The sequence below is a fragment of the Jaculus jaculus genome, chromosome 2, assembly GCF_020740685.1.
Source record: "Jaculus jaculus isolate mJacJac1 chromosome 2, mJacJac1.mat.Y.cur, whole genome shotgun sequence".
In the NCBI taxonomy this organism is placed as follows: domain Eukaryota; kingdom Metazoa; phylum Chordata; class Mammalia; order Rodentia; family Dipodidae; genus Jaculus; species Jaculus jaculus.
In genome coordinates, this window is record NC_059103.1 from 44,038,087 (window position 1) to 44,062,676 (window position 24,590).

The 24,590-nt window shown below is 44.4% G+C and overlaps 1 protein-coding gene across 3 annotated transcripts in view; it reads left to right on the forward strand.

The window, feature by feature from the left end:
* Loxhd1 (lipoxygenase homology PLAT domains 1) overlaps positions 1-17,266 on the forward strand; it is a 206,281-nt gene extending 189,015 nt beyond the window's left edge. For all 3 annotated transcript variants that reach the window (XM_045144249.1, XM_004656811.2, XM_004656812.2), the window contains 3 exons: positions 438-570; positions 1,621-1,779; positions 16,786-17,266. In XM_045144249.1, coding sequence (XP_045000184.1) covers positions 438-570; positions 1,621-1,779; positions 16,786-17,266 — 773 coding nt within the window. The remainder of the gene's footprint in view (positions 1-437; positions 571-1,620; positions 1,780-16,785) is intronic.
* The last annotated feature ends 7,324 nt before the right edge of the window (positions 17,267-24,590 follow it).

Sequence of the window (24,590 nt, forward strand, 5' to 3'; positions counted from 1 at the left end):
TTGCTGGAGTGAGTTCAGGGCTCTCTGGGGTCCCTGGCCTGCTAAGCCACCCCCCTGTGTTTTCTGTGGTTGGTTGTGCCTCTCTTCCCTTCTCTTCTGGTCGGATTATTGCTGTGCTACATCTCATGTGAGGGACTCATCCGGCTCTGAAGGCCAGCTCCCATCATCTCTTGAGAACTCACCCCTAGCGCCCACTTCATCCTCAGCGGCTTCCATAACCCTCTGTTTCCCAGCGATGAGTTTGCTCACTCAAGCCCCACAGTTGTCAATCCTGCTTACAAAGTGCCTGGATCTCCATGATGCTGACCTCCTTCCCCGCCCCCCAGGCTACAGCCTGAGCCCAGATTGAAAGTCCGGAGGAAGAGACGGCTGTGCTCCTGGTGGTGGGTGGCTGGCTGATTTCTGCTGCTGACCCTCTCCCACCTCCTCCCTTGCAGCCTACGAGATTGTCATAGAAACCGGCAATGGAGGCGAAACCAGGGAGAACGTCTGGCTCATCCTGGAGGGCAGGAAGAACCGATCCAAAGAGTTCCTTGTGGAAAATTCTTCCAGACAACGGGCCTTCCGGAAGTAGGAAGAGGGTTGCCTAGTGGAATAGGGTGGGTGGGTGAGAAGCTCTCCCTCCTTGAGTGGAGCCACAGATGTACAAATGGGCCTAACCAGCAAGTACTTACTGAGTCTCTACTGTATGCCAGCCCTGTACTGTCCTCACAAACATCGCACTTCTCAACCCAGAGCTGTCCTGTGTCCACTGGGCCACCGCAGCTGCCCACTTCATCTCTATTCTCACCAGAACTCGCCTTGTCTCCGCTGTCCCCTTTGTCTTAATCCATTCGGTCTACTACGTGTGGCACAGCGCCTTATAAACAGAAGAAATTTGTTTCTTACGGTTCTGGAGGCTGGATATCTGAGAGTAAGCTAGGGACAGATTTGGCGTCTCATGACACCTGCCTCCTGGCTCGGGCTGTAGGCATCCTTTCGCTGTGTCCTCTCACTGAAAAGGGGGTCTGCAGCTCTCTGGGGCTACCTTATAAAAGTACTAATCCCATTCACCAGGGCTCCACTCTTACCGCCTAATCACTTTCGAAAGGCATAGCTCCAAATGCCAATCATACTGGCAGCTGTATTCAACATATGAATTTGGTAGGGGCACATGTACTTAGTTTATGACAGCCTTGTATTCAAGTCCTCCTTCCATGAAAACAGAGTCTGAGCTTCTGAGATGGGAACTTACAGACCATCGCAGGCTGCCCTCACCCTCACCTTTACCATTGCCCTTCTAGAACCCAGACTCACCCCCTGCCCCATAACTCCCACACTAGCGCAGGGTCTCATCAGGGGATCCTTCCCTTCCTCTGTCCTTTAAATCTTAGCTCACTCCACTGCTCCACCCCAAATGCCTCACGCTCTCCAAGCCCCAGCCTGTGCTGAGTTACACTGCCATGCCCTGGGGCCAGGAGGCTGACAGGGTTTTTGCATTCTTATCTCATTCGAAAACTAGTCTGAAGCCCTCAGGGGACACAAGACTGGCATCAGGTCTTGCTTTCCATCCTACCCTGGAGTGCAGTAGGCATTCAAGAAATGCTTACGCTCACTGGCTGCACCTTTTTTTTCCTGCAGGGGGACCACAGACACGTTCGAGTTTGACAGTATCTTCCTGGGGGACATTGTCTCCCTCTGTGTAGGCCACCTGGCCAGGGAGGACAGGTTCATCCCCAAGAGAGAGCTGGTCTGGCACGTCAAGACAATCACCATCACCGAGATGGAGTACGGCAATGTGTAAGTATGGAGCTGCCCCCAGTATGAGGATGTGGGAAGGGGTCTCCTTCAAGGCCAAGTTTACTTCGTTCAGGAAATAGAACAGGGAGAGGCAACTGTCTTACGCTAGGGCTATCTGAGCTATGTATCTAAACTAGAGGCTGGGGACTAAGCAAGGTGACCTTGGGTGTGTCCCGCCTTTTAGCCCAGGGAGGCTTATGTGCAAGAACACTATGAGAGTCACACAGTGTCCCTGCCCCAGCAGAGCCTTTCTTTGCTTTCCCTCCGTGCCCTCGGTGACACAAAAATGCTGTTCTTGTCCATGCTGATTTGGAGGTCTCAGTAAAAGTGTCTCCTATGAGCAGGGACTCCTGCTTCTGGGCACCTGTAGTGAGACTTGGAGCCTTGGTTACCTGGATAATATAGGCACAGCTGTCAACTCGTGTAATTGAAATTATTTGGTAACCACAGAGGAAGCCAGAAAGGACCCTGAGGCTTTGAAGGCCTGGAAGAAATCGGGGAGAGTGAGAAGGGTCGCCAAGCCCAAGGCTTGCCTGGGGAGAATGAGGAAGAGATATATGTGGCCCACAAGGCCAGCCAGCCCCCGTTTGCTGAGGCATCCTGTTCAGAGCCATTGCTGGCCCCTCTCCCACCATGTGACCCTCTGGGGTGGGGGCTGGCTTGGCTCATCCTGCACACTAGAGTCTGTCCACTGCCTGGAAGACGGCCACTGTCCACACAGAAGCAGCAGCCATGCATAGGCCTCAGAATCCAGGTAGGCAGGTCCCTTGCCTGTAGGCTCTGGCGCTCAGAAGGCCAAGCCCCTCAGAGCAGGCTCAGTCTGCACCCAGCCTGTGATCAGCAGGCTCCCTGCACTTCTTTTTTCTTTTTTTTTTTTTACTCCTAGTCCAGGCTGACCTGGAATTCACTAGGTAGCATCAGGGTGGCCTTGAACTCATGGCGGTCCTCCTACCTCTGCCTCCCGAGTGCTGGGATTAAAGGCGAGGGCCACCATGCTCGGCTAACCCAGGCTTCTCTTTTGAAATTGAGCAGGAAGCGATTCTAGGTCAAATTGTTTTATTAATTTTTATTTATTTATTTATTTGAGAGCGACAGACACAGAGAGAAAGACAGATAGAGGGAGAGAGAGAATGGGCGCGCCAGGGCTTCCAGCCTCTGCAAACGAACTCCAGACGCGTGCGCCCTCTTGTGCATCTGGCTAACGTGGGACCTGGGTAACCGAGCCTTGAACCAGGGTCCTTAGGCTTCACAGGCAAGTGCTTAACCGCTAAGCCATCTCTCCAGCCCAGGAAGTGATTCTAATTTGAACTTGTTCAGTCATCTTAGACTGCCTTAAGATACCATTAGGTGGCTTAAATAGCAGCCACTGATGTCTCCCCATTTTGGACACAAGAAGTCTTAATGTCAAGGTGCCTAGCATGGTCTGGGTCTGGTGAAGGCAATCTTCCTGGCCTTTGGATGGCTATTTTGTCACCATGATAGACAGTGAGCTTTTGTGCCTCTCTCTCTTTTAGGGACACTAATCTCATCAAAAGCTCCCCACCCTTATTATGCCTTCTAACCCCAATTATCTCTTTTTTGGTTAAAAGTTTTTATTTATTTATTATTTGTTTCCAAGGAGAGAGAGGTGGAGGGGGGAGAATTGGCCCTCCAAGGCTTCTATTACTGCAAATGAACTTCTGATGCATGTGCCACTTTGTGCATCTGGCTTTACACGGGTCCTAGGAAATCAAACACAGGTCATTAGGCTTTGCAGGCAAGTGCCTTAAATGCTGAGCCATCTTTTTGTGCCCCCTCCAATAAACTTTCTTTTTTTAAAAAAATATTTATTTATTTATTTTAGAGACAAAAAGAAGCAGAGAGAGAGGGAGAGATCAAGAATGGGGACTCCAGGGTCTCCAGCTGCTACAAACAAACTCCAGACGCATGTGCTACCTTCTGCATCTGGTTTAAGTGGGTCCTGGGGAATCAAACCTGGGGTCCTTTGGTTTTGCAGGCAAGTGCCTTAACTGCTAAGCCATGTCTCCAGCCCCCCAATTGTCTCTTAAATGGCCCCAGATACCATCGCTAAATTTCAACACATGATTTTGAAAGGTACCCAATTGAGTCCATATAAGTTCCCTGCAACATCCATTATTATGTTAGACAAAATACATCCCGAGTGTAATAAACCCTGTAGGATTTGTTGAGCATGGTTGTTTGGGCCAAAAGTGATGAGGATTTGAAGGACAGGAGACTCACCTTGGTTCTGCCTCCCAACCACAGGGAGCATGGCTGCAGCCACACCTCCACAAATGCCAGACTGACTGAAATCAGTCGTCGCTCTAGGTAGGATGCTGTCTGCAGTGCGAGAGGGAGAGCAGACATAAGGACCCCAGCTCCTCTGGCATCTTCTGTTCTTAGGGGTAAGGGTGGACCAAGGCTATACCCTGAGCTTTCTACCCACAGTCTCAGGGCTGACTTGTGGGACTTTTGTACCTGGAGGAGAAAACCATCCTCACCCAATGGAACATCCTGTGCATCCTGTGGTTGGCAGCTCCCTGGGGCTGAAGAGCAGGGAGGTTGTGTGGGGAGATGGCTCTCCCAGAAGTGAAGGGGCACAGGAGTCCAGCCTCAGGCTATTAGAGCTGCCATCTGACAGCTATGTCCCTTGGGCAATTGTCCATCACCTCTCTATTCCTCTCTCTGCTTTCGGAGGATTCCCCCTCATGTCTGGCCCGAAAGGTCAGGGGTTCCTGACCTGGGGCCTCTTAGAAGTCCCTTCCACTCTGCCTGCCCGTATGGGTCTCAGGCCTGTGATTTCTGAGGAATGACGGCCTGCCTCATGCCGGCCACAGCACATTCATCCAGCAGGGCTCTTTGCAGATGGCTGCTCAAGTTCCATTTAGATCACACCTCCATGCCATAAAAAGTGCTTCACACTGTAAAAGTCAATAGCTTCTTTCCAGCTACCATGTTAACTGTATTTGAATTTCTGTGAAATGAAAATTAACCTATGAGACTGGGAAAATGGCTCAGCTGTTAAAAGCGCTTGCTTGCAAAGCCTGTCAGCCTGGGTTCAGTTCCCCAGAACCTATGTAAAGCTGGATGCACAAAGTGGCACATATATCTGGAGTTCATTTACAGCAGCAAGGGTTCTTATGAAACCCCTCTCAGCCCCTCTGAAGTAAATAAAAATATTTTTTAAAAATAATTTAATCTCAATCCCTTATAAGCATAATAACTTCAGTCTTCCAACCTTTCCCAGTTCAGACTCTAGTTTTTGTTTTTCTTTTTTAATATTTTTATGTCTCTCTCTCTCTCTCTCTCTCTCTCTCTCTCTCTCTCACACACACACACACACACACACACACACACACACACACAGAGGGACAGTATGGGTGGACCAGGGCCTCCTGCTACTGCAAACAAACTCCAGATGCATGTACCACTTTTTTTTACATGGGTCCTGGGGAATTGATCCTGGGCCATCAAGCTTTGCAAGTAAGTGCCTTCAACCACTGGGCCATGTTCCCAGCCTCTGACTCTAGTTTTTCAATGTTCTTTTTAAAAATTCTTTAAAATATTTTATTTATTTATTTATTTATGAGGGAAAGAGGAAGATACAGAGAGAATGGGTGTGCCAGTACCTCTAGCCACTGCAAACAAACTCCAGATGCATGTGCCACCTAATACAGCTGGCTTTACTTGTGTACTAGGGAATCAAACCTGGGTCCTTAGGCTTTATAGACAAGTGCCTTAACTGCTGAGCCATCTCTTCAGCCATGAATTTATATTTTTTTATCCTTCTTTCCTGTTGTTCCAGTGCTAGGATGGAACCCCGGGCTTTTTACATGCTCTGTAAGCATTCTACCACCTAACTACATCCCAGCCCTTCTCCTCAGTTCTTGTCATTAATAGCTTCACAATTCCAATGGAAGGACACATAGAGGGACGTTTACTTATTTTATTAAACCTCCAAAACATTTCTTTTATCCCAATAGCTTATCTAGTGCATTATCATTTTAAAAACTTTAGTAAGACTAAAGTAAAAGATGGTAATTCGCCAATGCTCTATCTATCAGAGGTGGCTACCATGAACATGTTAGGGACCACATTGTCTTCTGAAGTTTTCTAATATCTCGTATGCAAATTTCATAGATGTGTAATTGTACTGTGCTTGATCTTAAAGACAGATCATTTCTTTTTGCTCACCATCCTCTGCTTTTATCATTATTCTTATGAGCCCTCTGCCTCCATTTCCAGCCACACCCCTTACTCCATTGTCTTTGAGCCCCACATTTTGGTGATCTTCTAGTTATGTCTATTAAAAGACATCTTCTTATGTGACTGGGTAGATGGCTCAGTGGGCATGAGCGCTCGCCTCAAAAGCATGAAGGATGGGAGGGTCTGATTCACCCTAAGCTTGATTTCCCATCACTTATATAATCCACTGGGCATGGTCACACATGTCTGTAAACTCAGTCCATGGGGAGCAGAGACTGGAGAATTGCTGGGGCTCAGTCATTGCTCAGCCAGTCGGACCCAAACAACAGCCAAAACAACAGCCCCAGATTCAGTAAGAGATCCAGTCACAAGGAAATATGCAACGGGTTGTAGAGGCGGACACCCAACATTTTTATCAGACCTCTGATGTGTGTGCATGCACACACATGCAAGCATACACCCCCCCACACACACACCACAACCATTACACATACAGTCACACTTATAAAAAAAAAATGAAAGAAAGAAAGAAAACCATTTCCTTATTTCTCTACCAGGGAATATTTTTCAGTCTTTGACAATAAGGAATTAAATGTGTACCAGATGGCTTGGAGCAACTCCCTGGAAGTATTACCAAGTGAGAAGAGCAAGATGTGGGAAAGCATGTTGTATATGACGCTTTTAGAAAAGCGAACACTGACATCACCATATGTCTATATGTGGTGGGGCTGGGAAGGATTGGGTGGCATAGAGGGAAATTTGGCAGGCTGCACCCTCGACTATCACGTAGGTTATCTGAGGTGAAGGTAGGATACTGCAGTAGAAAGGAAAGAGAGGGCTGGAGAGATGGCTCAGCAGTTAAGGCACTTGCCTGCAAAGCCCAAGGACCCCTGTTTGATTCCGTAGTACCCATGTAAAGCCAAATATACAAGGTGGTGCATGCATCTAGAGTTCATTTGCAGTGGTCCTAGCAGCCCATAATCTCTCTCCCCCTGCCTTTCTAGTTCTCTCTCAAATAAGTGAAATATATTTTTAAAAGAAAGAGTAAATTGGGTAAGGTGGCGCATGCTTTTAATCCCAGCACATGGGAGGCAGAGGTAGGAGGATCGCTGTGAGTTTGAGGTCACCCTGAGACTACATAGTGAATTCCAGATCAGCCTGGACTAAAGTGAGACTCTACCTCAAAAATCCCAAACACCAAAAAAGAAAGGAAGAGGGCTGCAGCGGTTGCTTACTGGTTAAGGCAAATGCCTGCAAAGCCTAAGGACCCAGTTTAGATTCTCCAGGTCCCACATAAGCCAGATGCACATGGTAGCACATGTATCTGGAGTTCATTTTCAGTAGCTAGAGTCCCTGGCATGCCCATTCTCTCTCTTTCCCTCTTCCTGTCGCTTATAAATAAATAAGTAAGAATAAATCTTTAAGAAAGAAAAAGAGAGGAAGGAAGAGAGAGAGAGAAAGAGAGAGAGAGAGAGAGAAGGAAGGAAGGAAGGAAGGAAGGAAGGAAGGAAGGAAGGAAGGAAGGAAGGAAGGAAGGAAAGAAAGGAGGAAAAAAGAAATAAAGAAGGGTTGGAGAGATGGCTTAGTGGTTAAGCACTTGCCTGTGAAGCCTGAGGACACTGGTTCGAGGCTTGATTCCCCAGAACCCACATTAGCCAGATGCACAAGGGGGCGCACGTGTCTGGAGTTCGTTTGCAGTGGCTAGAGGCCCTGGCACGCCCATTCTCTCTCTTTCTCTCCCTCTTTGAAAGAAAGAAAGAGAGAGAGAGTAATGTAACAGAACCAACTCAAAGGAAGAGTATTTGCATGGAATTGTGTACATCACTGAGCACATGCGTGAAGAAAGACATTTTAAAACAAAGAATTCATATACACCACATATGAAGAAATCAAGGTATGTAATAATGTGAATGTATTGATGATACATTGAGGGAGAGAGAGAGATCAAAACAGAATAAGAATTTTCTGCAAAGCATCTTTATTTTCTTGTCCCTTTAAATTGTTTTTGTATGGAGGGGTGTGTATGCTGATGTGATACCCTGTGGGCTCCTCTGCAAATGCCAGAAAAGAACATCAAGTTTCCCCCTCCATCACTCACCCACCTGTTTTTTCTTTGCAATGGGGTCTGTCTCTTACCGATTCCAGGGCCTGCTGCTCATGAGCCCATTGATTCTCAGTCTCCACTCCCCAAAAGATGTGCATGACCACACCCACCTGTTTATGTGGGTTTGAGCTTGAGTGGTCTCGTGGCCCCTCAGGCCCATGTGTATTGCAGGAAGCTCACTTAACCACTGAGCCATCTCTCTAGCCCTTAAATTTCTTCTGTAAAAAATGGCTTTATTGGCTTCTATTTGTTGTACATAGTATTGGGTTTCATGGAGTCATTGTTTTCAAGTATATATCACATATATTGGTGATATTCACCTCTCTTGCTCTGCTGTCCCCTTACACACACGCACACACACACACACACGTGCAAGTGCATGCACATACATGTACATACATAGGATCCACAAAAGAGAGAAAATGTGACGTCTTTTTGTTGGATTTGGGATTATTTTTGTTTACTCTGATGAATTCCACTAGCATTTATTTTCCAGTAATGACGTCATTTCCATTCTCTTTATGGCTGAATAAAACGTCATTGGGTCTATATACATCACATTTTCTTTAATGTAAGATCTGCAACTCTGAAAAAACTCTCACCTAGGCTTATTCTATAACTTGTTGATTATGAATAATGCTGCTTATCCACAGATATGCAGGTATCTCTGTGGTATACTGACTAAGAGCTCTCTGAGTGCATACCCAGAAATGACACAGGTGGATAGAATGACAGGTCTATTTTTAGTTTTCTTCGAGGAACTGACTTTCATATTGGCTGGACTAATTCACACTCTGCACATCCTCACCAGCATTTGTTCTCTATATGTTAGCTGTTCTGACCAGGATGAGATGGAGCCCCAGTGAAGTTTGAATTTGCATTTCCTTGATGAATAAGGATGTTGACTACTCCCCCCCACACACTCATATTTCAGGCCATTTATATGAAGTCTTTTGAGAGCTGTGCAGCTTATTAGCCCATTTATTGATTGGGTTGTTGGTGTTTTGAGTTTTTAATATATTCTGGATACTAATCATCTGTTAGATGTACACCTATGAAAGATGTTCTCCCATCACCATCTCCACTCTGCTGAATTTTTCCTCTGCTATGTAGAAACTTTTCAACTTCATGTACTCTAATTTGTCAGTTCTTGGTATCTATTAGAGTCCTTTTGAGAGACTCCTTGCCTATGACTAAATCTTGAGGAGCTTTTCCTACATTTTCCTCTAACAATTTCTGAGTTTCAGCTTTTACATTAAGATCTTCCATCCACTCAGAGTTGATGTTTGAACAGAATGACAGACCTAGTTCATTATTCTACATTGGACGACCAGTTTCCCCAGCACCATTTGTTGAAAACGTGATCTTTTCTCCAATGTATGTTTTCTACTTATTTGTCAAATTTAGGTAGCTGTAGCTATGTGACTTGAATTCTGGGTTTTCTATGCTTTCCTACTGAGCTACATGTCTGTCATGTGCCAATGCCATGCTTTTTGTATTATTGTGACTCTGCAGTATAACTTGACAGGAGGTATTGTGATGCCTCCAGTATCATCCCTTTTATACAGGATTGCTTTAACTATCTGGAATCTTTTGTATTTCTGTATGAATTTTTGGCCTTTTTTCTATTTCTGTGAGGAATGTCATTGGATTTTGATGGAGATTACATTAGAATCTGTTATTGCTTTTGGTAATATATCCACTTTCACTGGTGTATGATCTTTCCATTTTCTAGAGTCTTCTTCAATTTTTTCCTTCAGCATTTAAAAATTTCATTATGGAAGTCATTTACTTCATTAATTAGTGCTGTGTGAATTTCTCATTGCTGGAGTTAAAACACCTAACCAAAAGCAGCTGATTGGAGGAAAGTTTATTTTGGCTTACAGTCTCCAGGGGAAGCTTCATGATGGCAGGAGAAAGCCTGGTAGAGCAGAGGCTGGACATTATCTCTGTCACAGTAGGTGGAAAACAGCAACAAGAAAGTCGGCTGAGCAATGGCAAGGGAGAGCTGGTTATATATAACACCCCTAAGCCTATTCCCAGCCACACACTTCCTCTAGCAAGATTCTACTTCCCAAATTGCCACCAGTTGGGGACCAAGCATTCAAAATGTGAGTTTATGAGGGACATTTGAATCAAACCACCACAGTTAGATTTATTCCTGGGTATTTTTGAAGCTAGCTATTGTGAATGGGATTTGTTGTACTGATTGCATTCTCAGCATGTTCATTACTAGTACATTGTTTTGTATGCTAGTTTTCTGTTCTGCTACTTTGATGAAAGTGTGTGCCAGTTCCTAGAGTTTTCTAAATGGCTTTAGGGTCTGTAATGTACAGCATCATATAATCTGTAAGTAAGGTTAGGATTTCTTCCTTTCCTATGTATATAGGTATATCGCTCTATTTCTTTCTCTTGTGGAATTGCTTTAGTTGAGATATCAGGTACTATGTTGAATAAGAGTGAAGAATGGACACCCTCATCTTGTTCCTGATTTTAGTGTCAATGCTTTGAGTTTTTCTTCCATTTAATACAATGTTGGTTATAGTTCTGTAGTATGTAGTCTATTTTTTGGGGGGGGTATTCCTTTTACTCTTCTCTTCTGAGTTTCTTCAGAGCTTTTATCAGAAAGGGATGTTGAACTCTATCACAAAGGGCTTTTTTTTTTTTTTTTTTTGGCATCTATTGAGATGATCATGTGATTTCTGTCCTTGAGTCTGTTAATGTGATGTATTGCATTTACTGATTTGTGATTTTGAGCCATCCTTGCAACTGTGGAATAAAGCCCACTTGGGTGTGGTGAATGGACTTTTTGAAGTGTAGTTCAACCCAATTTGCAAGCATTTTATTGAAAAAATTTGCATCCCTGTTTCTCAAGAAGAGTAGCCTATAATTTTGTTGTTGTTGTTGTGTTAACTTATTTTAGCATTAGGGTAATACTGGCTTCATAAACTGTGTTTGAGCACATTCCTTCTTTTTTCTAGTTATGGAAGAGTTTGAGGAACATTGGCATTAGTTCATTTTTTTATTTTTGAAAGAGAGAGAGAGGGAGAGTATGGGCACGCCAGGACCTTCAGGCTGCTGTGAACAAACTCCAAATGCGTGTGACATTGTGCACTTGTGTCACTGTGTGTCTGGCTACATGGGACCTGGAGGTTTGAACATGAGTTCTTAGGCTTCACAGGCAAGCAACTTAACCACTAAGCCATCTTACCAGGTCTGGTATTAGTTCTTTAAAGCTCTGGAAGAATTTAACAGTGAACCCATGTGGACCTAGCCTTTTTTTTTTTTAAGTTTAGAGACTGAATTTTTGCTATGATCTCATTGCTTGTTATAGGTCTTCTATTTAAACTATTTATATCTTCTTTGTTTAACTTTTAGGTTATATGTACCTAGAAGTTTATGTATTTCATCTAGATTTTTCCAACTGATTATAATATGCATTTTTAAAGCATGCCCTAATGATCCTTTGAGTTTCATTGGTGTCTGTTGTAATGTCCCTTTCATTTCATTTGATTTGGGTCTCCCATTTCTTTCTTTTGGTTAGTTTGGCTAAGGATTTTCAACCTTCTGTTTGTTTGTTTTGAAACACTTTGTTTCACTGATTCTTTGTATTGCTATTTTTAATTCCATTTAGCTAATCTCTTCCCTGATCTAGTATTTCTGTCCATCTCTATTGATTTTAGGTTTGGGATGTTCTTGTTTTTCTGAGACCTAGAGGTACATCATTAAGTTATTTGTGATCTCTCTAATTTTTAAAACTTCTGTTTGTAATCATCGCACATGGCATTGTGTTTGGTTGGTTTAGCTAATAATTTTTTGATCTTGTTTTTTAATTTTTAAAAGATATTATTTATAGCCGGGCAAGGCGGTGCACACTTTTAATCCCCGTACTTGGGAGGCAAAGGTAGGAGGATCGCCATGAGTTCAAGGCCACTCTGAGACTACATAGTGAATTCCAGGTCAGCCTAGGCTAGAGTGAGAGCCTACTTTGAAAAACCAAAATATATATATATATATGTATGTATGTATATATTTGAAAGAGGGAGAGGCAGATAAAGAGAAAATGAGCATACCAGGGCCTCTAGCTACTGAAAACAAACTTTAGTTGCATGCACTACCATGTACATCTGACTTACACGGGTACTGAGGAATCAAACTTGGGTCCTTTGGCTTTGCTGGCAAACACCACTAAGCCATCTTTTCAGCCCATTTTTTTTTTTTTTCAAATAACCAACTATTTGATCATCAACTCATTGTGATTTTTTTCATTTCAACTTAATTTTCTGCCATGACCTCAATTATTTCTTCCTATCTATTGATTTCAAATTTGACTTGTTCTTTATTTTTTCAAGGCCTTCAAGTGCATTATTATTATTATTTAAACTTGAGATGTCTCTGATTTTCCAATGCAGGTGCTTGAGGCTATAAGCCTCCTTCTTAAGGCTATTTTCATTTTATGGTATGCTGTGTTTTCACTTTAAATTTTAGGTATTTTTAATTTCCTTTTTTTACTTCTCCAAGGACTTATTCATCATTCATAAGCATTTATTCAGTCTCTCCATATCTGTGTATGTTCTCATTGTTGAGTTCTAGTTTTATTCCATCATGTTCAGATAGAATACAAGCAATTTTTCTATATTTGTTAAGACTTGTTTTGTGACCTATTTATGATCTATTTTAGAGAGAGTCCCATGAATTGCTAAGAAGAATGTATATTCTGAAGTATTTGAAAGGAATGTTTTATAGATGTCTGTAATGTCCATTTGATCTTAACTTTCACTTAACTCAGATGTTTCTCTGTTTTTTTATGCTATTTTTGATGAGGATTATTGGTCTGCTGGTGAGAGTGAGATATTGGTATCACCCACTAGTATTGTGTTGGGCTTAATCTGTGTATTTACATCTAACATAATTGGTTTTATGAATGTGGCTACCCCCATGTTTAAAACTGTAATATCCTCTTGATAGATTGTTCCTTCAATCTGTATGAAATTACTTTTTATCTCTTCTGACTAGTATGGTTTTGAAGTCTGTTTTATCAGTTATTAGAACAACAATGTTTATTTGTTTCCTAGTTCATTTGCTTGTTTCACCCTGAGGTTGTATCTCTCTTTAATAGTAAGGTGCATTGCTGGAGGCAACCAATAGATGGATCCTGTTTTTTAATCCAGTCTCCTAGTCTGTGTCTTTTGATTGAGGAATATAGACCTTTACTATTCTGAATTAAGGGCTAGAGAGATAGCTTAGTGGTGAAGGTGCTTGCCTATGAAGCTTAAGGACCCAGGTTCAATTGCCCAATGCCTACACAAGTCAGATGCACAAGGTGGCACATGTGTCTGGAGTTTGTTTGCAGTGGCTAGAGGCCCTGGCATGACCATTCTCTCCTCTCTCTCTCTCCTTCTCTCTTTCAAATAAAATATTTTTAAAAATGTTCTGGGGCTGTAAGATATGGCTTAGTGGTTAAGGCACTTGCCTATGAAGTGTAAGGACCCATGTTCTATTTTCTAGGTCCCATGTAATCCAGACACACAAGGCAATACAAATGTGCAAGGTTGCACATGCACACAAAATGATGCATGCATCTGGAGTTTGATTGTAGTGGCTGGAGGCCCTGGTGCTTAAATTCTCTCTCCCTTCCCTCCCTTGCTCTCTCATTAAAAAAATACAAAAGGCCAGGTGTGGTGGCGCATGCCTTTAATACCAGAACTTGGGAGGCAGAGGTAGGAAGATTGTTATGAGTACAAGGCCACCCTGAGACTACATAGTGAATTCCAGGTCAGCATGGGCTAGAGCGAGACCCAACCTCATAAAAACAAAAACAAAACCATAAAAAAATATATATACACAAAACATTTTTTAAAAGAAAAATATTCTGAAGTAGTAATGAAAGATGTATATTAATTCCTGTCATTTTGTTGATTTTATAGTGTTTGGTGTTTTCCTAGTTCTCATTAGCTTAACCACTGTTCTAGTGTGCTTTATTCTTTCATATAGATCATGGATCTGTTTATCTTTTTTAGTCCAAAAGATCTCTTCAAGTATCTTTGGTAGAGCTGGCTTAGTGGCCTTGAATCCCTTTAATCTGAATCATGGGAAGATTTTCTTTCTTCTTTAATGATTATAGATAGCTTTGCTGGGGACAGTTGGCAGTTGTTGTCTTTCAGAACTTCAAACTCATCATTCCAAGTCTTGGCTTTTAAATTTCTGCTGAAAAATTCTGCTGCTATTTCATAGGCCTAGTTTACATGTGACTCAGTATTTCTCTCTTGTAGCTTCCAATCTACTTCCTTGGTTTTACATGTTTAATGTTTTGACTATAATATGATGTGGGAAGGTTCTTCTCTTATCTGTTTGGTGTTCTAAATGCCTCCTTCCCTGAGTGGACAGCTTAGCTTTTTCCTTAGATTGGGGACATGTTCTGCTGTGGTTTTATTGAAAATATTTACTGTGCCTTTGCAATGAAATTGCTGTTTTTCTGTAGCCATAATTCTTATATTTGATTTGTTCATAGTATCCCATAGATTTTGAATGTTCTGTTTCATTGTCTTAATATTTCAGTCCTCTTCAAGCCCTGATATTTTGTCTTTCCTTGATCCATTTCATTGATGAGGTTTTCCACAAAGCTTTATATTTAATTTATTAAGCTTTTAATTTCCAAGTTTTAAAATATTTTATTTATTGCAAGAAGAGAGTGAGAGAGAGAGGAAGAGAGGAAATGAGAGTGAACATGTCAGGGCCTCCTGCCACTGCAAACAAAATTCAGATGAGTGTGCCACATTGCATTGTGCTTTACATGGGTACTGGGGAATCAAGCCCAGGCTGGCAGGCTTTGTAAGTAAGCATCTTTAACCACTGAGCCATCTCTCCAGCCCCCATGGAATATTCTTATAATCATCTTTTTGAAATTTTTGTCAGAGATTGTGTCCAGTTCATTGTCATTACAGTGCATTACTGTGAAATTTGTAATCTTCAGAGACATGAGGTTGCATTAATTTTCCATGTTTCTTGTGTTCCTGTATTGGACCTTATGCATTTATGGTTAGGTTGTAGGATGAGTTTTTTAAATCTAATTTTATAATCATCCATATTCTTGAAGTGGAAATATGTGCCATTTTTTTAAATTTTTTGTTCATTTTTTATTTATTTATTTGAGAGCAACAGACACAGGGAGAAAGACAGATAGAGGGAGAGAGATAGAATGGGCACGCCAGGGCTTCCAGCCACTGCAAACGAACTCCAGACGCATGTGCCCCCTTGTGCATCTGGCTAACGTGGGACCTGGGGAACCGAGCCTTGAACCGGGGTCCTTAGGCTTCACAGGCAAGCGCTTAACCGCTAAGCCATCTCTCCAGCCCATATGTGCCATTTTTAAGAGTGTCTCCATTGCTGTAGGGTTGAGGGCTCACTTATCCCCATTGGATGGGTGTATAGTTAAATAGCCAAACGCTCAGCCTGGGTGCTCAGGGAACCAGGCATGATTTCCAGCACTACTCTGAAGTAGAATCGTACATACAGCACCAACCTCCACGGACGGAGTAAACCTACTGTGAAAATTCACTGACGGCTAGTTTAAAAACCTGCCCCTTTGATGGCAATAATTTGGGGAGAGTAAAGGGAAAGGATAGTATGGTGTGTGCTAAGATATTAGTTATTATTGGTGGTAGTATTACGATAGCAGAGAATAAAATAGAGAGGGAAGGTAAATAGAAGGAGTGAACAGTAAAGAGGAAAGGAGATAAGGCAGCTCCAGATAAGTATAGAATAAAAAGGGAAGGAGGAAAAGCGAAGCAATCAGCCACCCAAAGTAATCCCAGCACTTGGGAGACCTGGGCAAGGAGATCCCCCACCTCCAGGCCATCCTGTGTTCTTTGAGAAAGCCACTGAGGAGGGAGGAAGGCAGAGGAAAGGGCAAGACAACATTGATCCATTAAATGAAGTTAGATAATCCCAGGGGAAGTATGAAAGGGATGGAAAGAGAAATGGATGGGAGTGCAGGGTCTGCATGCAATGCCTAGCTTGGCCTGGGTCATTCTCTGTGAAGATCTTGCAGAGGCAGGGTTGGGGTGTCAGTTTGGCCTCTGTGTGGATTCCCTGGGGCTCTAGAGCAGGAGGCACACAGGTGCCGGTCATTCCTGGGATGGGAAATGAGCTCAGGACCTGTTTCTGCGTGAGCTTTTCCAGGGTGAAGGACAGATGCTAGTCCTGTCTCTGTGTAGTCCATGAAGGCTCTGGCTCCAGTCAGATTTCTTCCTTGTAAAACACTGTATATCTGAAGTTACTATCATGAGCCAGGACTGCTTATTTCCAAACTGATAAAGTATTATCAACTTGGGGTGGGAAAAAGAGGAGTGGTGATTTGGACCACAGTAGAGCAGACAAGGAGATATTGGAGAGAGAGATTAAGTGGGCTAGCTCTTGGTATGTTTTAAAGATAAGACCAAATAGGTGTTGTCTATGGGTTGTATATGGAGTGTAAGGGATGAGAAAAGAAGTAGAAGAGACGAGGAAGCTGAGGTATCACTCCATTGGGAATTTGCAGATTAAAAAAAGCCCATACATTTCACTGCAGCCTCTGTATCTTGGGTGGAATTCTGGGAAGGCGCCATTCGTGGACGACTGGAAGCTATGGGATGGGAGCTGACCCTCTGTGGGTGTCCCCTGATCTTTTCCCATTCCTTCTGCCATCCCTCTGCCAGGTACTTCTTTAACTGTGACTGTCTCATCCCCCTCAAAAGGAAGAGGAAGTACTTCAAGGTATTTGAGGTTACCAAGACAACAGAGAGTTTTGCCAGCAAGATCCAGAGCCTGGTGCCAGTCAAGTATGAGGTCATCGTAACAACAGGCTACGAGCCAGGGGCAGGCACAGACGCCAACGTCTTTGTGACCATCTTCGGGGCCAACGGGGACACTGGCAAGCGCGAACTGAAGCAGAAACTGCGCAACCTCTTCGAGCGGGGCAGCACCGACCGCTTCTTCCTGGAGACGCTGGAGCTGGGCGAGCTCCGCAAGGTGCGCCTGGAGCATGACAGCAGCGGCTACTACTCGGGCTGGCTGGTGGACAGAGTGGAGGTCACCAACACCAGCACTGGCGTGGCGACCATCTTCACCTGTGGCAGGTGGCTGGACAAGTCTCGGGGAGATGGGCTCACCTGGAGGGACCTTTTCCCATCTGTCTGAGGCGCCCTGGCTGTATCTACTTGCTTCTACCCTGTGTTCAGCGGCCATCTCCCGGACCCCCAGGAGCAGGGGGTATCTACTCAGAGGGCTTCTGGGACCCTCACGGCCCCTCAGAGGCTGATACTTGTGAGGTGACTCTCCGTGGGGCCCTGGTCCTACCCTTCCCAATCTCTTGGTCCCACGGGCATCATAATCTGCATATATCGTAATCTAGGACTGTATAAAAATACCTGGTGATATTTGCTTTTCCTAGACTAGTAGTGATGACCAGGCTGGGACTTGCTGCAGGATGTGGATGGGAAATTAGGGCTTCACCCAGGGGAGACAAGTGGGGAAGGAGAGGCCACCCAGATGGTGTATTTTAAGCAAACACTAATTAACACTCTTTTCCCACAAAAAAAAAAAAAAAGAAGCTGGGCTAATTAAATTATTACCAACCATACCCTACAAAGAACTCATCTTAGCATGTGCTGGCTAAGAAATGTCTGCTTTTCCCCAATTCCAATAAATCTAGTGGCAAATGCTGTAAGACAGCAGGAGAGGAAGTGTTGGGGAGGGCGGAGGGGGGTGTGTGGGCCTGCGAAAAGTAGAAGCATTATTTCAATCACTTTACAGAAAACACATGAGCGAGAGCCTGCTGGTTAGCCCAGCCGGTAACAGCACAGCTGGGAGAGGCATGAGGTGATGTGGGGCAGGGTGGCACCTGGCTTGGCCTGAACGCTATCCGCAGGAGGTGGGAGGGCAGTTTAGCCAGCGGTGCCTGTGGCTTTCTAGGGGCAACATACAGACTGAGAGCTAAGAGAGGATGGGAGAACAAAATGAAGGACGTGACCTTGATGGAGAGATGGCAGGACTTTGTGCATGCATGTAGACACACACCCACAGATGCATGTGCACATACATACCCACATGCATGCACAATGCATAGATACATTCACATGCACGTACACGTGGGTGGTATACGTGTATAATGCATCCTACACATGCACGCCTCCTGATCACCCGACAGCTGAGCGCTTTCACCCCGTGCCTGGCCTCCTACAGAACTGTCCACCCTGTCCCTCGAAGCCATGTCCTCACTCCACTGAGCAGTAACACTGTATGGCCTGGCAGACCTGCTGAGGGTGTTCCTGACTCTCTTGCCTTTCCTGTTGGTCAGTGGGAACCAAGAAATTGTCATACAAGGAATTATCATGGTGGGATCAAGACAATCTCCCCACACTTAAGAAGTAAGTGTGGGGGAGGATGCATACTGGAGTCTTGGAATGCAGGTGAGAACTTTCCAGTGCAAAGCATTGCAGCCTTCATTCCCACCATCCCTGAGCTGACTGTGCCTGGTCTAGCGTCTCCCATGAAGCTCTCCAGACAGCAGAGAAGCCCTCTTCATTAGGGATGCAGGAAAGTTACCCAGCAGGGGGATGGGGAAAGAGTCCAAGGGTGTCCCTTACCCTTAAGGTACTCTTTCACACTGGCTCTTACAGGGTTAGTTTTCCTTTGCTTATTTGTTTCATCTCACTTCCATAACACTCTCTCCCTCTCCCAACCCCCCCTCTCCATATATATATATTGGCAGAGAGAGAGAGAGAATGGGGATGCAAGGGCTTCCAGCTTCCGCAAGCAAACTCCAGATGCATGCACCACTTTGTGCATCTGGCTTTACGTGGGTTTTGAGAAAGCAAACCCAGGTCATTAGGCTTTGCAGACAGGCCCCTTTAACCACTGAGCAATCTTTCCATCCCACTTCCATCCCTTTAACCCTCTTCCATCTTGCAATACTTCGTGACATTGTGTGTCACCTAGGCCCTTTGCATTTAAAGTGTTTCATGTTTTCTGATTTCTTTGAACAATTTCCAAATCAAGTGAGTTTAATCTTCCAATTTAAATGGAATCATCTCCAACTTTTATTTCTATATTATGGCTTTACATGAACAATAGATTACACATCTTCCCACTTTAAAAATTTGAAGTCCAGGGCTGGGGAGATGGCTTAGTGAATAAAATGCATATGGAAATATTCCAAAATCTTGGGCTGTGGGGGGGGATCTAAAACATTTCTGGTCTCAACCATGGCAGAGGAGGAAACTCAACCAGCATATACATTGTCCTTTGTGTCTTCCCGTTGTTAGCCTCCTCAAACCAGAGCATGGTGGTACATTCCTACAATCCCAGCACCCAAGAGACTGAGATAGAAGGCTTATCAATTCAAGACAAAGCCTGGGCTACACAGAAAGACCTTGTCTCAAAACAATAAAAACAGTACAAACAAAGAAAAATCTGTTAGAGCCACAGATTCAAAATATGTAGTAAAAATGCATTTCTGATTCTTAATAGCACAGTAAGCACTGGTCTATGAAGAGAAATTATAATCTGATTGTCTTAGGCACTAGTGAGAGACCATAGACTCACCTTCTCCAGAGATGTACCTCTGGAAGGCAGAGGGCACCCAGCTCTGCTGATAGAGATGCAGAACAGACAGACAGCCCATTGGCCACATAGTACCATGCTACTTGGGCCTTTCTATTGCCAGGAACAAAACAGGACAATAGTAGGCCTCTGACTCGCCAACGGTCTGTGGACCAAAGTTGGGTTGGCACCAGACTTCTGATGCCTGCCACACCATGGAGAGTTCCAGACAGAACACTTGTGAAATAGGACTTGAATGAACCTAAGAGGGGGAAGTGGTATAAAAGCTGGTGGTTGAGAAGGGGTTAGGAGAGGGCTTTGGAGTCTGGCTGAACCCATCATCTGATAGGTCCTGTCTTCACCATTTTCAGCTTCTATGGGCTGGGAACTGACCTTCCCTTGGCACACTAGGCCTCTGCTGTACTCTAGTCTTGCCTGATGGCTGTGCCCAGGACTGGCTGCCCCCTCCATCCCTGATCCCTGCACCCTGTCCTAAAGAAAAACTAAGGGACACCCATGAGAAGCCCTCAGGAAGAGTCCTGGCTCTAAGCCTCACCACATCTGTTTTGCTTTTTGATGCGCCCCTTTGCCTAAACCCTTTTACTTAAGGTCACACAAGCAAAGGCTCGAGATACAAAATGTAAGGAAGTGCGCAGGCTCATGGAAGTGTAGGATGGATACATGCAAGTGGGAATTCTTGAACTCTCTGCCCCCACATACTCACACACCTTAGTGGCCTCACCACAGTATTTCCAATATTTACAACCCCCACAGAACTCTGTACTCTAACTGTCCTAATCCTGAGCCTAGCAGTCAACCATGGTGAGAAGAAAAAAAATCCCTTTTGATCATGCCCGCTCTCTCACCTGTCTCACCCATTGGCCCCTGCTGCCAACATGGCCCTGGGGTCATTGCCGGCAGCGCTACCCTGTGATGGCCAGGTGTGCTGGCATGTGGCTTCCCTCTGGCAACACCCCTTGCTAGGGCTCATGGTGGAAAAAACAAAACTGGAAAAGAATGGGTTTCTTCCTCCCCAGCTGCTCGTTCCTTCCCCAGAGCCCCTGGGTGGAAAGTGCTTCCTCATTCGGGCAGCTGGTTGAGTGAATGACAGACAGCTCTTCATCTTTCCTCACCTGATTTAGACAGGAGTACATTAAAGGCAATTTGGAGACAGCCATAAGTGTATCTCGCTTTCAAGTAACTACTAACAAAGTTATTTCCAAATAAACATCCCTGGAGGGCCTGCCTTAAAGAAAAGAAAAGATTTCTTTGCTATTAGCACAAGATATTTACATACAAACCTTCGCACAAAGTCTTGAAAACACTTTCACTCCTAAGTAGGTTAAAATAAAAAAAAAAAAAAAACACCTTCTGGTCTTATTTTCCCAGCTCTTTTAATCTAAGACTTTAAAAAATATCTATTTATTTTGGTGTGTATGCTCATGAGCGAGAGTGTGTGTGGCCACATGTCCACACAATGTATATGCGGAGGTCACAGGCCAACTTGTGGGTTAGTCCTTGTCTTCCACAGTTTGACACAGGGTCTCTTCATTGCTCACCATTGTTCATGGGCTTTTTAGAGAACTTTTCTTGTATCTGTCCCCCTTCTCGCCTCAGCTCACTGGGATTACAAAAGCTTTCCGCTTTTATGTTTGGCTGGGGTGGAGGTGGGGAGGGTCTCAGGACCTGAACTCAGGTACTTGAAGTTGCATGGCAAGCACTTTATCCATGGAGCCGTCTTGCCATCTGACCATGCAGGAGCTCAGAGGACGTTCATGGGGAGGTTGAGCCCAGTGATCAGGAAGTTCCCGGACACATAGCCACCTGATCCTTATTAGGGTTTGTTTGTTTGTTTGTTTGTTTGTTTGTTTGTTTGTTTTTGGTTTTTCGAGGTAGGGTCTCACTCTGGCTCAGGCTGACCTGGAATTCACTATGTAGTCTCAGGGTGGCCTCAAACTCACGGTGATCCTCCTACCTCTGCCTCCTGAGTGCTGGGATTAAAGGCGTGAGCCCCCACGCCCGGCTCTTATTAGTTTTTTATTATTATTACCAGTTGTATGTAAGCAGCACATGTTGGGACCACCCTTTCCCTCATCCCTGCCCCCTACTCCAAGGTTACGCTCCTAGTTGGGGGTGCAGGTCATCCCCATGGGGATTATGGTCATGCATTGTGAGGGTAGCCATCAGTTATAGAAGAGAGGCAATGTCTCTGTGCATAATGACCCAACTTGTAGCTCTAACAATCTTTCTGCCCCCTTTTCCACAAAATTCCCCCAAACCATGTTGGGTGTGTTTTAAGTCTACGTCAGTGATGGGCTCTTAGGTGCCTCTGGATCTCGGCTTTGGTAGGTGTTGAGAGTCCTCAGTGTCTGTCTCCTTCACCTTTGTGCTGATATCAGGTTCGCCGAGAAAGCAGCACTCTTGCTCATTTCCCCAACTCCTCTGTGGTTTCAGCTGGGGCCCTGGCGAAGCGCAACGGGTAGCCTTATTAGTTTTTAAAGATGATGTCTCGTGATGTCACTGTCCTGGCACAGTGTGTCATCATATGCATGATAAAGCACGTGAGAGTGAAAAGGAAAACGGAGTCGTATTGCTGAGGCACCATAAAGAGCTTACTCTCCAAGTCCAAGGACCGTGATGGATGCTAACAATCCAAGAAGGCATGCTGGGTCTGGCTCGGGCTCATCAAAAGTACCCCAAAAGCTTCCTTTTAAAGTGCAGTCTCCTAGCTATGCAACACACCTGTCCTGGTGAGAACGTGGAAGGTGAAGGTGGCAGGGCAATTACCTTCTTACTGCCGGGATAAAACATCTGACCAAGCAGTGTATGGTAGGAAAGGATTTATTTTAGGCTTATGGGTTTGAGGGGAGGTTTCTTCATGGCAGGCAAGCGTGGTATGAGCAGACCCCAGAGCACCACCTCTTCTTAGCAGCAGACAGCCCGGAGTCACATCTCCATACGAAGCAGGGAGGAGCTAGTGACAGTAAACTGGCTGTGAACACCACGCGGGGCTGGACTAGTAAACCTCAAGGTCCACCCCGCTGACACACCTCATCCAACCAGGCTTGACCTTCCAAAGGCTCCACTGGCTGTGGATTAAGTGTGAGGCTTAATCACAAACACATGAGACTATGGGAGACGCCCTACATTCAAACCACCACAGCTATGTAGCTACCTGCCTATAGCAAAACTCTTTTAGCACGGAAAGTCTCCAAACCACCACCCCATTGCTCATTGAAGCTCTGTGTCACCACAGACCAGCCTCGGGACCCAATCCTTCTAGAAATCGGATGGTTCTATTCTTTTAATTTCTCCAAAGAAATTTTTACAGATGCTCAACTTCTAGTCTTCCACTGTCTGGTTAAATCGGTTAAATCAGACTGGTGCTGGGAGATACTCGAGCAATTCAGGGTCACTAGTGAATTTAGAATTTAGAATTCCTCTGAGAGATTCGTTGACAGATGAAAGAAAATGGTCAGACATTTGTTAGACATACAGGCCTGAGCTGTGTGGACAATCACGTTCTTGAGATGCTAGCCGTAACCACCAAGGCAGTTTAGCAAGATATGCAGCCTTTTGACATGTGCCCTTTCAGGGTCATAATGCCCCAGGTTTTGTCAATAGGCTGGTGCACTATAAAAGTTACCAGCGGAAGAAGATGCCAGTCTGTTGGGTATTAGTATGCAGGACTTTCACTTCCATCATCCCTGTTGAAATTGAGAGGGCTTTCTGTTGTCTAAGAATCGGCCATACTGTGAGAACTTATGACTACTTACTGAAGACAAGAGATCGGAATCGATACAAAACCTACATTGTCACGTTTGCTAGAACCAAAGCTGCATTTTGCAGTGCTGCAAACAGGCCACAAAATTCTAATGCATGTAACAAACACACGTGGAAGTGCTTTCTTCCCAGGTGGTTGTGCAGATACTGGAGACAAGCGCTTCAAATTGCATCATCCCCAAACCTTTAAAAATAACTTAACCTGGGCTGGAGAGATGGCTTAGCGGTTAAGCCTGTGAAGCCTAAGGACCCCGGTTCGAGGCTCGGTTCCCCAGGTCCCACGTTAGCCAGATGCACAAGGGGGCGCACGCATCTGGAGTTCGTTTGCAGAGGCTGGAAGCCCTGGCGCGCCCATTCTCTCTCTCTCCCTCTATCTGTCTTTCTGTCTGTGTCTGTCACCCTCAAATAAATAAATAAATAATTTAAAAAAAAATAACTTAACCTGCTGGCGTGGTGGCGCACGCCTTTAATCCCAGCACTCAGGAGGCAGAGGTAGGAGGATCACCATGAGTTCAAGGCCACCCTGAGACTACATAGTGAATTCCAGGTCAGCCTGGGCTAGAATGAGACCCTACCTCAGAAAACCAAAAATAAATAAATAATAATAATTTAACCTGGAAATAGGCATATCTTTTAGAGATACAGGATTGCACACACTGTAATAATTCTTTTTAAAGTTTTTGAAATTTATTTGTATTTATTTCAGAAAGATAGATAGGGAGAGAAAGAGAGAGATTGGGCATGCCAGGGCCTGTAGCTACTATAAATGAGCTCTAGACACATGCACCACCTTGGACATCTTGTGCATTTTGGGGAATCGAACCCAAGTCCTTTGGTTTTGCAAGCAAACGCCTTAACTGCTAAGCCATCTCTTCAGTCCTGTAATAATTCTTGACTCAGATTCATGTACATCTTTCTCCCATACCTGAGCATTTTGACTATGTTGGTCATTCTATTTTGACTAGTGTCACAAAGCACTGAGACACCAGAGAAGAGCTATTTTTAAGTCCACATGTAGTGTGTCTTTTAATAGACAGCATAGGGATCTGTGCATGCAGACTAGAGCACAACTGAGGAAATATTTTTAAAAAATACTTTTAGTCTAGACCTGTGGAATAATGCTATTCTTTTTTTTTTT